At 65.8% G+C, this 14,286-nt stretch overlaps 2 protein-coding genes across 2 annotated transcripts; one reads left to right on the top strand and one right to left on the bottom strand.

Moving 5' to 3' along the window:
• Positions 1 to 772: 772 nt before the first annotated feature.
• Positions 773 to 8,719, bottom strand: LSM12 (LSM12 homolog). Its single transcript, XM_088532604.1, has 5 exons — positions 8,540 to 8,719; positions 6,010 to 6,143; positions 1,339 to 1,448; positions 963 to 1,089; positions 773 to 877 (listed from the first exon to the last, which is right to left on the bottom strand). Exons 1-5 carry the CDS (start codon positions 8,658 to 8,660, stop codon positions 785 to 787), a joined length of 585 nt encoding a protein of 194 aa, XP_088388730.1. The 5' UTR covers positions 8,661 to 8,719; the 3' UTR covers positions 773 to 784.
• Positions 8,720 to 9,865: 1,146 nt separating this feature from the next.
• G6PC3 (glucose-6-phosphatase catalytic subunit 3) lies at positions 9,866 to 12,763 on the top strand. The gene is made up of 6 exons (XM_088532634.1): positions 9,866 to 10,083; positions 10,525 to 10,631; positions 11,587 to 11,677; positions 11,794 to 11,912; positions 12,207 to 12,348; positions 12,418 to 12,763. Exons 1-6 carry the CDS (start codon positions 9,866 to 9,868, stop codon positions 12,761 to 12,763), a joined length of 1,023 nt encoding a protein of 340 aa, XP_088388760.1.
• Positions 12,764 to 14,286: the final 1,523 nt, after the last annotated feature.

The raw sequence follows: 14,286 nt of genomic DNA, 5'->3' as shown, positions 1-14,286 counted from the left end.
CACCGAGGGGGGGCCCCAATGTCCCCTTGTCACCCCCCACACACTGAAAACCCCATCCCGGCTCTTCCCGGGGGGGTCCCGGGGAAGGGGGGGGGTAATAAAACCCCTGGGGGTCGCGGGCCGATGGGAGGGGAGGGGGATCGGGGTCGGGGTCCGGGTTTTTTTGCCATGATCCTGGTCGAGAGAACTGCTGGAAGCAGAAAATATTTAAAGAACATTTTAATATATATTCATATATATATTTAAAGATAAGAAAAATAAGACTAATTCAAGCCTTGCCCTGTGCAAACAAAATTAAAACGAGACCACGCTGGTCACCAAGGTCCCGATTCAGTTACCGCAGTCAGTTTGTTACTTTTATTTTTTAGAGGTTTTTTGGGGGGAGGATGAGGATGGGCGAGGGAGAGATTCTCCTATGTTACAGACAGGCAGAGAGGGGGGACGCGGGGTGGGACGGGGCGACACCCCCCCCTTTAGAAAAGTAAAGAGGGGGTCCTTGGTTGGAGGGACGAGGAGAGAAAAGGAAAGAAACGTCAAAAAATAAAACTAACAAAGTCTGACTGGCTCGTAGGAAAGAAAACATGGCGGACAAAAGAAAGTCTGTTAGTCAAGTAATGCATGAGCTTTTAAATTATTCTCTTTTCTCGTTTGTTTTAAAGTCTAAGGTTTGGAATCGGTGAGCTCCCCATTAACGAGCCCGAAAGGAAATAAAACGGCCCCCCTGCCCCCCCGCCCCGGCCGCGGCTGGAGGAGGCGACGTCTCCGGCTGGCGGGCGGTGGGGCCTCAGGACGACAGGGAGGTCTCCTTCTGTGTTTGCTGTGCTTGTGAACGCTGCATTACCTTTTGGCTTTCCACATCTCTAAAATGTTTCTCGACCTGCGGGGCGGGAGGGAGGGACGCGGCGTGAGCGGTGGGGGGGCCGCGGGCGCCGGCCCCCCGGCCGCCCCCCGGCCGTACTCACTATTTTGCGTACGTGACTCAGCGCGCTGCCCTCTTTGCCTTTACAGTTTTCCACTTGATACGGAGGGGCGATAACAACTTCTTCCATCACAACTATGTTCTTCTCCTGCCATTTACAGTCTTTAATGCTGCGGGGAGAGGAGGGAGGGAAGAGGGTGAGCAGCGACCCGGCAAAGAGCGATGCTTCCCTGATCCCGCTCCCTGCCCCGCGGCAGGATCGAGGATCCCAGCGGGAAGCAGGAGCCTGCGGTGCCGGTGGGAGCAGGGAAACACGGACACGCTTAGGGAGCTCCCGCCCCGAGGGATGGCTCCTGGCTTATCCCAAGGAAGCGATGGAGAAGGGATCGCGAGGCTGGAAGCCCTGCAGGGGCACTTACGTCTTATGTATAGTCTGGAAGAGCTGCTGTCCTTCCAGGGAGACACCAGCACTAATTGCATACGCCTGGCTCAGCTTCTCCTCCTTCTCCGTCCGCGCTTTGTTGGCCAGCTGGAAGGGAGAGAGAGGGACGCGGAGCTGAGCGCGGAGCCGCGCGGAGCCCCCCGAAAGCTGGCAGAGGTTCCCCCTCCGCGGCCACGTCCTCTCTGGTGGGGAGGATCCACATCTCCCGCTTGGGTCACGGGTGAAATTTGGGGGCAGCTCCAAGCCACGGTTTAATCCGTTTCAAGGCATCTCTGCCCTTGTTTGTGTCCTCTAGAGGAGCCTTTTCGGGATTTTCTGCATTCCCCTGCTCAGTGAAACCCTCCGCGGTTAAAGGAGCTGCTGGAGCCCGACTCCCCAGCGCCAGGTTTCCCTCTGCCCTTTCCGAACAAGCTGCTGCTCTTTAGGGGATGCAGACGGGCGAGACGAGCGCGGAATAACCATTACGTGAGGGCCAATACGCTGCAAACGCCTCCACGCCGGAATAGGAGCAACCCCATCCCAGCGGGGTTATTCCGTTCCAAAAAAAGCAGAGCAGCGAGTTGGGAATGACAACAAAAGAGTCGCTCTGGCGGCGCCCGACGTCCGCCCGCGGGGAAGCTCCATCCAGCGCTCCCGTTATCCCAGAATAGAGAGGGGAAACTCCACCCCTCGCTCGGCCCCTGCAGTAAAATCCGGAGCGGAGGGAGTCGCTGCGGCTGCTCGGAGACGGCCCCGCGCGCGGCGCAAGGACCGGCCGCTCGGCCCCGCGGCAGCTGCAGCAGCGCAGCTGCCTGCGAATGCGCCAGAAATCCCCACGCTGGAGCTTTTCCCGCCCTGGTCCTGCTCGGGAAGCAGCGGTGCCCACCTGGGCTGCCCCTTGCCCCTGCTGCCCCTGCTTTACGTGCCCCCCACGGCAGCCAAAGCGCCCCAAAAGCTGCTCAGAGCGGAGACGCAGGGAAGGGGGCAGAACTGCCTGGTCAGCCGTTCCCGAATCCCTCCCAAACACGATGGCTCCGACAAAAGCCCGGGGAGGACGCGGGGACGGTGGCACCGAGGCCAAGCGCTTCCCGGCTCTGCAGAGGACGCTGGACATTCCGGGACACGAAGGAGAGTCCTGTCCCAGGAAGCAGCTTCTCCCCTTGCCCCAGTGCCCGAGCGGCTTTCGCAATCCCTGCTAACGGCGGCGCGCTCGCCAGGGAGGCAAATATTCTCCCAAAAGCTTTCCAGCGTGGAAAGCCCAAGCTTCCAAGGGGCACGGAGGCCGGTGCCCCGGGTCCGCGGAGGGATCGGGCACTCCGGGACCGCCAGCCCCACTCCCAGGCTGGTTTGTGAGACTTGGAGCAACGGCCCCCAGTAACATTCCTGCATTGGAGTCATCCAAGTCACGGCCGGCCTTTCCCAGGGCTCCGCTTCATCCGGCCGGGCTCTTCCCCGGGGCTGCAGGGAAACCCGCTGCAGAGGCCGCAGGGTCTCGGCTGGCTCCGTTGCCGTCACCAAAACGTCACTTCTCCCGTGATGCGGATGGGCTGGAGCTACGGCAGCGAGCGGAGCAAACCCCTCCGGCTCCCCACACACGGCTCCTCCATGGAAGATATTCCCACCAGGAAGCTCTTTCCTTGCAGTTGAGCCCTTCGCCCGCGGAATTCAGATTCGCCCATTCCCAAGGCTGCTCTTTCCCAGCTGTGCCAGCTCCTCCTTCCCTGCCTGCTCGGCTGTTGGAGCTCCCAGGGGAGAAGGACACGCTGAGCCCAAGAGCTTTGCCCTGGGGACAGCCCTGCGCGGCCGGCAGGTGACAAGAGCCATCCACAAGGAAATCCCAGGGAAGTTCGGAAGAGAAGGAGCCCCCCGTGCACAACGGGGCTCGCGGTGCCGATTCCCTCAGCTTCCCGAAGGGCCTCCCCGTCGCTCCGCGTGGCTTCGCGCCCCCACGGACGCCCCCCGTGCGGCAGTTCCATGAATGGATGAGTCACTTCCCTACGCACGTCCGCGGGAACGACACGAGATCCGTGCGAGGCGAAGGGAGCCGGGCCGAGCGGATCCCTCCTCGGGAGCGCTCCGGAGCGCTGCCCCCGGATCCCCCGGTGCTCCCTGCGCGCGGGGCTCTCCGAGGAGCGAGGTGTCATTCCCAGCGCGTGGGAAAGACGACCGTTTGGAGGCCTCCTCTCCCGCACGGCTCAAGCAAGGGGAGCCGGGATGCGGCATCCCTGAACCGCCCGCTCCCTGTCCCACCTGGGACGGCCACGGTAAAACTTCCCACTCGGCAAGCCGGAGCGGGGAGCGCGGCCGGGCGGCGCGGGCCTCGTTCCGCAGCTCTCCTCTCCCTCCGGCTCTGCTCCGCAGCTCCCAGCGCTGCCGATTTGAACCGGATCCTCAGCGGGTCCGGGCCGAGATCCCCCTCCTAACACCGGGAAGATCCTGAACTGCCGACCCTTAGTGACACCTCCATGATCCTCCTGTTCCCACTCTTGGCAATGCCCTTCCCGACTGCTGTGGGAATGCCGCAGCCATTCCCTGCGCTGCTCCACGCACCCGTGCCGTTTGCTACCGATTCCCAGCGGCTCCCCCTTGGATCTCCCTCCTTGCCTTCACCAAAGCGACTCTCCTTCCTCCCTGGGAGCTCCCTCGGAGCCGCCTGCTTCCCGGCTCTGCACTCGGGATGGCTCCTCCGAAGCCGCCTTGGGCAGACACCCGCAGCCCACGTTACCCCCCCACACCGCAGAGCCCGTTCCCTGCGCCCCTTCCGCACACAACAGCTCCGACACCCTTCCGGATGGGCCAGACTCTTCCAAAACCAGGGAATTTCCCGTTTGCCTTCCCTTTGGCGTCCGCCAGCCGAGCTGCACGAGCACCCCCGTCCCCTCAGACTCCACAAGCAGCAAGACGAGGGGCCGGCCGGGAGCAGCACGAGCGCATTCCCTGCGGCGGGAGCTCCTTTCGCTGCCAGCTCCCCATATCCCGGGTTATGGAAGAGGAGACGTGGGTCAGCATGATGCCCAATGGAGATGGAGACATGGCCGTCTGGGGGCTGCACAGGCCTCCATCCATTTGGCATTGCCCTAGCGCGAGATCCGGAGCGTTTTCCCCACTCCGAAGCCACAGCAAACGCTTCCATGCTGGAAAAGCTGCACCAAGGTCTGAAGTGAGTGGCACACGGAGCGTGTTCCCCTCACAGGGAATGCGATCACAAGCGGCAGCAACAGCGTCACGCGAAACCTCCGCCAACCTCTCCGATAACCCAGGGAGCGGGAAGCTCCCGGGAGCCGCAGGAGGGAGCGCGCGCAGGACAGAGCTGCCTGGGACACGGGAGAGCGCAAACCGGCCTGGAACGACCTGCAACGGGAGGTTTCCACAAGGAGACGGGAGCTGGGAACGGAACACGGCCAGGCTGGGCATTCCCGACCCGCCAGGCTCCTCTCTGGAGTCCCCCAGGCCGAGCCTGCCCTGCACAAGAGCGTTTCCAAAGCGGACGGCGCTTGGGTTCGCTTCCCTGTTTGCTACAATCCTCAGGAATCAGAAACTATCCCCTTTTATAAGGCGATTCCTCCAAAGTTGAGCTAACTGAGGGTCCTATCCGCTCTCCTGCGACCAAACCATACCCAAAATGAATCCACGTGGGCAGGGAGCCACAGGGAGAGCGGTCACCCCCGAAGCACCAACCTACCCGCAGCCTCTCCAGCATTAACGTCCACGAGAGCGCATGAAATTCCCTACGGTCTTGGGAGAGCCCCCCGGGAGGACCTGCATGCAGCAGGTTGGGATGAGGGAAGTCTCCCAAGGGGATGAGCTTTGGCACTGCCCATCCTTTACGCCAGGTTCGGATGGGAGATTTTGGATGGTTTGCCATCACGGGAAGAACTTGCATTTCTATACAAACGCTCCCACATCCCATGGGAGCAGAGGAGCACCAGGCTGCTCTGCCGAAGGCGCTGGGAGGATCAAGCCCACCGGGATTTTCCCGGGTGAAAAGGGGCCGAGCAGCCTCAACGTCACTCAAAACATCACGGAGGCGCCAGAGTGGAAAACCTTGGTCACAGCGGGTGTTTAAAGCTGCACCGAGCATCCCTGGGGAGCACAGAGCTGCACTGCCTTTATGCACTTCCCTGCTGCACGAAGCCAGTGCACAGCCTCCAAAGAGGGCAAAAACTGCAACGTGGGGCAAAATCCTTGGCTCTGTGCTCCCAGCCTGCCCCCTGAGAGGAGAACACAGCTCACCGGGCGCTTGCAGCCCCGCGACAGGGCCGAGCAACGCCAGGGTCGGCACCGGCGCGTGGACGGACACAGAGGGAGACGCCACGCGCAGAACAGACGCACAAACGGGCGCCCACGGCAGCACCGGGCCCCGCGGCCCCGTTTCCAGCCCGTCCCCACGGAGCCCCGCTCCAAACGGCGGCAAAAGCAGCCAGCGACGTCGCACGCGGCGGGGACAACCCGGGCAGCAAACGCCCCGAGGCCTCAGCGCCCCTTGGTGCAGCGAGACGCTCCGTTGCGTCCACGGCACCCCAAAAGTTTCCTCTCCCTCGCCCAGCACGTCGCTTTAGGGCCAAAAAATCCCCAAGTTTAACAGCTAATAGGAATATTTTCATCACACAAGCCCCTTCCCGCCAGGAACGAGCGTCTCCAAGCCCACGGAGGACAGGGAAGTTCTTACCTTGCTAACATTGAGTGAAGCTAAAGGAGGAGGGGTTTCCGTGCGGTCATTAATTATTTCCACTTCTGAAACATACTGTAAGTTTACGAGCAGGATATCTGCGTGATTAGGCTTTCCACTGGAAGAAGGGCATTCTGGAGGGAAAAACGTTAAGGAAAACAAATCCGGACAGAGACAAGCCTGACCCTGGGGAGCCATCCAGAAGCAAGTCAAGAGAACATCTGATTCCACAGCAAGGGAATTCTGCTATTCCGAGGCCAAGCACCCAGTCAAGACCCACCAATTTCTTCCTTATTGATGCCAGCTTAGTTTTCCTGACTACTTTTTCTGCCAGGAGCTGCTGGAATCACAACATCCATGCCCTGGGATGCTGCGTGGGCTCTCCCAAAGCAGCAGCTTGGCCCGGGCTAGTTGGGGAGCTGCCCCCAGCCACCGCTTCCATCTCCACATGTCACCCCCATACGCGATGCCTCGCACAGCCGAACGCCAAGAGCCTCCAGAGGGGACAGTCCCCCGCTCCCAGTGTCACACGGGCTCCTCGCGGGTCCCCGGCAGAGGCCTGAGCTCCCAGGCAGCAGCTCAAGGGTTTGTTATGGTTGGTGGCGCCGGGAAAGCGTAAATTAGACAACAGAGCACCACCCCCAGGAAAACCCCGTTATAGAACTGCCGCTCCTGCCTGCGCAAGCTGTTCGGCGGAGGCTGCAGCCACAGCCCTCCGCTCCGCTCCGCCGGGAAGGCCGCACGGCCACCGGCCGCTTCCCGGCACCCGGAGCCTCGTCCCGCCTGTGCAGGCTCCTCCTAGGAGGAGGCAGCTCCGGAGGGGGTTTTTCCCTCTGCTCCTGCCTCCTGGGAGCACCGCACGAGCGGGTGCCCTTCGGCGAGGAAGGGAAAACTCGGGGCAAGGCGGCCTCTTCCTTCGGAGGGATGGGATAGAGCATCCCAACTTCGGGAAGAAGATGAGGACTTGGCAAAGCCTGAGCGGGAGCTCTCAGACTAGAGCCTCGTCCCGCAGCGCTTCCAGTCTCGCTCCTAGACTCGTTCCCATCCTCTCCATAACTCACTGCTTTCCTCCTGCCAGAGCCCCTTTCCGAGCCCCTTCCCAAGCCCCATTCCCAGGCGGACCATCCACCTCCGCCAACTCTGCACTTCCCCTGCTGTTGCACAGCAGCCTTTGTCCTCACCATATCCACAAGTCAAAAGCAAAAGCACCTTCATATGCACCTATATGTATTTTAAGGGCCCTAGCACTCCTCCCTGCGACCCCAAGCCCCACGTCCCCTTTCCTCCCGCAGCCATGTGGCATTTCTTAGCCACCTCCTTGCCAACCCCGGGCAGCTTCAGCCCCTACCCCAACCTCTTCCTATAGGGCCCTGATATGCCCTGGGGCTGCCACTGTCCCCGCCGGGGCTGCTCAGCCTCCCCCCATGCCTGTTCCTACCACCCCACGGGGCTCAGGCCAGGCCCCATTGGGCTCCCCCCAACCTTTCTGAAATCCCACAGGGCCCCCCTAACCCACAGGGTCTTCCCTGGCTCCTGAGCTCTGCCCCTAAGCCCCTATAGGGGTTCCTGCTCTTCCAAGAGACCCCCATGGTGCTCCCCTCGCAGGGCCTCTCATTCCCAAATCCCCAAGACCTTCCCTAGAAACCCCACAGCACTTCACCCACCCCACCGTGGGGCTCCCCCACCCCCAAACCACCTCCTTATGGAGCTTCCCACCCCCTCACAACCCCCCTCAGGACTCTTCACCCCTCTAAGCACCTGCTATAGAGGCTCCTCACCCCCTAAAGCCCCCCAAGGCTCCTCACTCCAGCAAGAATCCCTCTATAAGGCTACTCATCCCATCAACAGGCTCCCTATAGGGCTCCTCACCCCCTCAGGGACTCCCCTTAGGGCTCTTCACAGCACCAGTGCCCCCCTATGGGGCTGCTCAGCCCATCCAGACCTTCCCTCAAGGGTCCTATAGGGCCCCTCACCCCCCCAACACCCTCCCCCTATAGAGCCACCTCCCCCCCTCCATAGGGCTCTTCACCCCACCAAGAGCCTCCCCACAGGGGCCCTATAGGGCTCTGGGACCCCCCCCTCCCATAGGGCTCTGGGCCCCCCCCCAGGGCTCCCCCCCCACATCAGGGCCCCCTTACAGACCCCCTCACCCCCCCGAGAGCCCCCACCAAAGCTCCTGCAGGGCCCTCCACCCCGCCGGGCCCCCCCCGAGGGCTCCCCACCTCACCGGGACCCCCCCCCCCCATAGGGCTCCTCACGCCGCCAAGAGCCTTCCATAAAAACTTCCATAGACCCCCCCCCACGCCGGGATCCCCCTATGGAGCCCCTCACCCCATCACGGCCCCCTTATAGGGCCCCTCCTTCCCCCCCCCCACCTCATTCCTCCCCCCCGTGACCCCCTCCCCCCCCGGGGACTTCCCCCCATCTTCCCCCCCCACCCCAAGGGCCCGGCGGGCGCCTCAGGCCCGTCCGGCAGCGCCGGGCCCCGCCGCCCGCCCCGCCGCCGCCGCCGCCGCCCCGCGGGGGATACTGAGCGCCAGCATCTTGCTGGGGTAGTCGAAGGCGACGACCTCGCCCTGCAGGCGCTGCTCCTGGCAGGTGCGGCACGACACCTGGCTGCCCACACTGAAGTACTCGCCCGGGGCCGCCATCTTGTCTCAGCCCCAGCAGCGGCGGCCGCGGCTCGGCTCGGCCAGGCGCGGCGCGGCGGGGCGGGGCCGCCGCCTCGGCGCGTCACGGCGCGCGCGCCGCCGTGACCTTGCGGGAGCGACGCTGCCGCCCGCCGCTGTCGCCGGCGCTGTCGCCGCTGCCGCCGCCGACGCCGCTGTCGCCGCGCCCGGCCCCGGCCCCAGGCCCGCGGCTGGCGCAGCGGGGGCAGCGCGAAAGCGCGGCGCGGCGCCGCGTGTCCCTCGCGCCGCCCCGTCGCCGGCCGGCGCCGCGGGGGATGCTGGGAAGTGTAGGCCGAAGAGGCGGGCGGGCGCCGCGGCGGGTGAGCGCGGGGGAGGGGCGGGGAGGGGAGCGGGGACACGGGGGGACACGGGGATGGGGACAGGGGATATCGGGTACCGGGGAGACACGGGGCATGGCGGGACAGCTGGGTGCGGGGGGACAGTTGGGGGCATGGGGGGGGAGTTGGGTGCAGGGGGGGCAATTGGGTGCGAGGGGGGAGCAATTGGGTACAGGGGAGGCAGTTGGGTGCAAAGGGGGGCAATTGGGTGCAAGAGGGAGCAGTTGGGTGCAATAAGGGGGCAAATGAGTACAAAGGGGGGCAGTTGGGTGCAATGAAGGGGCAATTGAGTGCAAGGGGGGGCAGTTGGGTGCAAGAGGAGGCAGTTGGGTGCAATAAGGGGGCAACTGAGTGCAAGGGGGGGCAGTTGGGTGCAAGGGAGGGCAACTGGGTTCAAGGGGGGGCAGTTGGGTGCAAGGGCGGCGATGGGACCAGGGCAGCAGTTCTGGGGGCTGCTACATGCCAGGGGGCAGGGACAGCGCAGGGGGGTGGCCCAGGTGACAGCCACCCCCAAAGGGGACCCCCCACCCCCCGGGCGCTGCAGGGCGAGGGGGGGACCCATCCCCGTTACCCCGGGGGGACCCCCCGTCCCCTCCTGTCCCTGTACCCGGGTCCCTCTCTGTCCCCTCCTGTCCTTGGGGCCACCCCCGCGCTCACCAGCACAGGCTGCCCCCGGACTGCGTGTGACAACGGAGGGGGACATTAATATTGATATTCCTTCTCGGACCCTTGCAGGGACGCAGCGGAGCGGCTCCTTGAGCCCGCGCGGAGCCGCCGGCCCCGGCGTGACGAGCGCGCCCGGCCTCGAGGCGGCCGCGCGGACGCCCTCCCCGTCCCCGCTCCGGCGCCATGGACGTGCTGCACGCGGCCGGGATCCGCTTCGCCGAGGCGCTGCAGGCCGGGCCGCCCTGCCTGGAGCGCTTCTGGCTCTCCGTGACCTCCCTGGCCGATCCCAAAAGCGTCTTCACCGTCTGCTTCCCCCTCGCCTACTTTCTCGACCGCAAGGTGGGGGTGTCGGTGCTGTGGATCGGCCTGGTCTCCGAGTGGCTCAACGTGGTCTCCAAATGGTGAGCAGCGAGCCCGGGTTGCCACCGGGCTCCCCGCCGAGGGCTCGGGGACACCACGTGGACGGGCCAGGACGCGCTCGCGGGCTCAGCGACCCGCAGGCCCTGGCCTGGCCGGTGCCGCGGGGTTTCTGCAGCTCAGCTCGCCCCGGGGGACACATTCGCCAGAGGAAACGTGTCCAGGCGCAGCTGGAAGCGCCGGAGCCACGGGGAAGCGCGGGGATCCTGCCCTCCTACCCCGCTGCTCCGTGCCGCAGTGGGAAGGGAGATGAGATCCGGGATCCCTGTCACCCCCTTGGCTCTGTCGGGCTCTGCTCTCCCGCGGCACCATGGCCCAATCCGTAGCAGCCAAGGAATTCTGCCGCGGGAGAGGCGCTTGGATGCAGAGGCTTCGGGCTGCTCTGCTCAGCAGCTGCTCTGCTCCGTGTGTTCTCCCTCCGCCAGGTTCCTGTTCGGGGAGCGCCCGTTCTGGTGGGTCCATGAATCGGGGCTCTTCGAGGAGCAGCCGCCCTCGGTGCGGCAGTTCCCCGTCTCCTGCGAAACGGGGCCAGGTGAGTTGGGCCAAAATCTTCAGCTCCCGTCTCCAGAGAGCCCTGCAGAGCTACGGGGGGTCCCAGCTCGGGGGGACCCCCCTCCAGCCCTGCCAAGAGCACGGGGGCCTCGCACTGACGCAGCGAGGCACCGCGCGGAGCTAAAGCCACGCGGGATAACAGGGTGACACTGGGAGATTCTCCACTTGCTCCAAAGGGCCAGGGAAGCTTTCGGTCTGGCTGATTTTGGAGCCGAGGTGCCTGCAGCACGTTCTGTTGCCAGCACTTAGCTCCGTAACGACGGCGCTGCCAGAGGCTGGCAGGACCCTTCCTGCAACGCGGCCGTTCCGGAGAGCGCTGCGCCTTCTTTCCTGGCCGCCCGCCCCGCTTTCCTGTCTGTAAAGCAGGAATTTTCCCTTCAGCTGCCCAAGTGAACGCAGCAGGGCCTGCCCGGAGGAGAGGGGCTGGCGGCTGCAGGCGTCCCCAGGGCATCTCCCTGCGGCTGTCACACGGGGCCACCGCGTCCCCGGCGGCGCCGAGGCCCCGTCCGGGCGCAGCTCCCGTCCCGGCTTTCCAGCCACAGGGAGCAGGGCGGAAAGAGCGCGGGCGGCTCCGGGGCCGGGAGACCCGGGAGCGTCGGCCGACGGAGCCTCCCGCGCCCTCTCCGCTCGCCCGCCTTTCCCGGCCCGTTTTCCCGGGCAGGCAGCGCCGGCTCCTTCCGGAGTCGCTCTTGGCCTCCCTTTCTCCGTGTCCCCAGGCCCAGCCCTTTGCTTTGGCCCTGGCTCTTGCTCCGTAGCCAGGAGGGGGCAAAAGCAGCTCGGCCTCGAGTCGGGGCTAAACTTGGGGATGTCCTGCCCTTGCTGAGCCTGGGGTGACGCCGCGTGGCCCCTAATTCAGCCTTGAGTTTGGAACCGTGCAGCTCTCCTGCCGCCTGCAGCAGGGCCCGCTCCGGGTTGCTCAGTGCTTCCCTCCGCAGGCAGCCCCTCCGGCCACTGCATGATCACGGGGGCGGCCCTGTGGCCACTCGTGTCCGCCCTGACGGCGCTGGCCTCCAGCCGCTCCCGGAGGTGAGTCCCGCTTCCCGGCTACCTAACGGCACCCGCGGCCCGCTCCAAACCGAGACCTCCCGGTGCCCCGGAGCGCTCCGCGTGTCCCCGTCACCGCTCGCCCTCCTCCCCGGCAGCGCCGCGCTGAGGCTGAGCCCCTTCGCCGCCTACGCGCTGCTGCTGCTGGCCGTGGGGCTGTCGCGGGTCTTCGTCCTCGCGCACTTCCCCCACCAGGTGCTCGGGGGCATCGTGGCGGGTGAGTGACGGGGGGACACGGGGACACGGGGCTGGCGGCGTCACCGCGACCTGCCGAGACCCTCCCCAGGGCTTTGCCAGCCCCGCAGCGCGGCGGGGAGCTCCCCGCTGGCCTGGCACAAGCCACCTTTGCTCCCGTTTGTCCCCAACTCCGGGGTCTTGGACCTATTTCCCCATCGCCGCGCGCACCCAGAGTCCCCCCCGTTGCCCTCCCGGTGGCCGGGGGGTGCGTTGGGGACCGGCCCTGCCCTCCTGGCCGTCCCCGCGCCCCGACCGGCCGGTCCCCACCGCGCAGGAGCCGCCCTGGGCCGGGGCTTGCAGGGCCGCGCGCCGGCCGCGCGCTCGCCGCGCTTCTTCGCGTGCACCTCGCTGGCCTTGCTGCTGGGCGCCGCCGCGCTGCACCGCGCCGTGACCGCCGCCGGCGTCGACATCGACTGGTGAGCGCCGCGCGCCGCCCGCGCGCCGGGCCGGCCCCGCGCCCGCTCACGTCCCCGCCGTCCCCGCAGGTCCATCCGCCTGGCCACCAAGTGGTGCGCGGAGCCCTCGTGGCTGCGCCTGGACACGCGGCCCTTCGCCTCCGTGTGCCGCGACGCCGGCAGCGCCCTGGGGCTGGGGCTGGCGGCGGGGCCGGCGCCGCGGGGGCTGCCGCGGCGGCTGCGGGCGGCCTGCGCCGCGCTGGCGCTGCTGGCGCTGCGCGTCCTGCACAGCCTCGCGCCGCAGCCCGCGCGCCCCGCGCTCTGGTACGGCGCCAGCTTCCTCAAGTACGCCGCGGGGCCCTGGCTCGTGGCCGCGCTCGTGCCCCGGCTCGTGCTCGGCCTCGCGCGCCCGCGCGGAGCCTCCCGCTCCGAGTAGGTGTCCCGACGGCATCCCGGGCATCCCGGCTCCGCTCCGAGCAGCCATCCCGACAGCATCCCGGCATCCCGGCTCCACTCCAAGCAGCCATCCCGACAGCATCCCGGCTCCGCTCCGAGCAGCCATCCCGACAGCATCCCGGCATCCCGACAGCATCCCGGCCTCCCAACGGCATCCCGGCTCCGCTCCAAGCAGCCATCCCGACAGCATCCCGGCCTCCCAACGGCATCCCGGCTCCACTCCGAGCAGCCATCCCGACAGCATCCCGGCTCCACTCCAAGCAGCCATCCCGACGGCATCCCGGCATCCCAACGGCATCCCGGCTCCGCTCCGAGCAGCCATCCCGATGGCATCCCAGCTCTGCTGCGAGTAGCCATCCCAACAGCATCCCGACATCCCAACGGCATCCCGGCTCCACTCCGAGTAGCCATCCCAATGGCATCTCAGAATCCTGACGGCATCCTGGCTCCGCTCCAAGTAGCCATCCTAATGGCATCCCAACGGTATCCCAGCTCCACTCCGAGTAGCCATCCCGATGGCATCCCAGCTCTGCACGCTGCTGCTCCCCATCCTGCTCCTGGGCGCAGGAGCATCCACGCCCCTGTGTTTTGGGATAGAAAGCCGGTTATTTACCCCACGCTCCGCTGGATTCCTTGCTCCGGGGCAGCAGGACTGAGGGAGATCCACGAGGGCTGCAGAGACAGAGGTGCCGGCGTTGGCTGACGCGTGTCCCAGGACACCGGCTGTCACAGCGAGGTTGGGACGTACCTGCTTCCCGCTCCCCCTTCCCACTGCGGGACCATGGAGCTGTCCCAGGCTTGTCCCCTGCGCTAGGGACACCCTTGCACCTCCAACCCAATGAAGGCACCTTGCAACCCACTGAAGACGATTTTCAATGAAATAAAGGCATTTTTCAACCAAATAAAGTGTATTTTACTCACCCGCCATCCCCGCGTCCTTCAAGCAGGGCCGGGGGGAGAGCAGCCCCCAGGCTGCGGCTGCCGCCTGGTCCCCCCCGGCCCCTCGAGCCCCCCAACGCAAGCGGCGCCGGCAGCTATTGCCAGAAACAGGTTTATTTATCCAAGGACGAACATGGGTAACAGATTACAAAATACTCCAGACCATATCGAGCGCGCGAGCGGGCGGACGGGACGGGGCCGGGGCTGGCGGCGGGGGGGGACGGCCCCTTCGCTGGGTGTCCCCAAGGGTCATTTCAGCCTCCCGCACCGGGGGGGACGCGGCCAAGACCCCCCCCAGCTTTGGGGCAGCCCCATGGGGGTCCCGCGCTGGGATCCTCCAGCCCCAAGTTCAAATCCCGGTGCTGGAGGGTCCCCGTCCCCTTCGTCACCCCCCGGTAAAGGGGATGGGGGGGTGGCCGTCCCCAAACGCCCCGGGCTGACCCGTCACACAGCGCCACCCCCCCGCCACCCGCCCCAAGGACCAGCGGCCGGTGCAATCCATTAAAAAAATACTATTAAATAATACATCTGTAATAAAATTATATACCTTTGTTTCATGACATT

This window comes from Tinamus guttatus, unplaced genomic scaffold, assembly GCF_059628265.1.
Source record: "Tinamus guttatus ecotype Peru unplaced genomic scaffold, ASM5962826v1 Tinamus_guttatus_pri_ptg000463l, whole genome shotgun sequence".
In the NCBI taxonomy this organism is placed as follows: domain Eukaryota; kingdom Metazoa; phylum Chordata; class Aves; order Tinamiformes; family Tinamidae; genus Tinamus; species Tinamus guttatus.
Note: the sequence above shows the minus strand (reverse complement) of the source record. Positions and strands in the feature narration are given on the sequence as shown.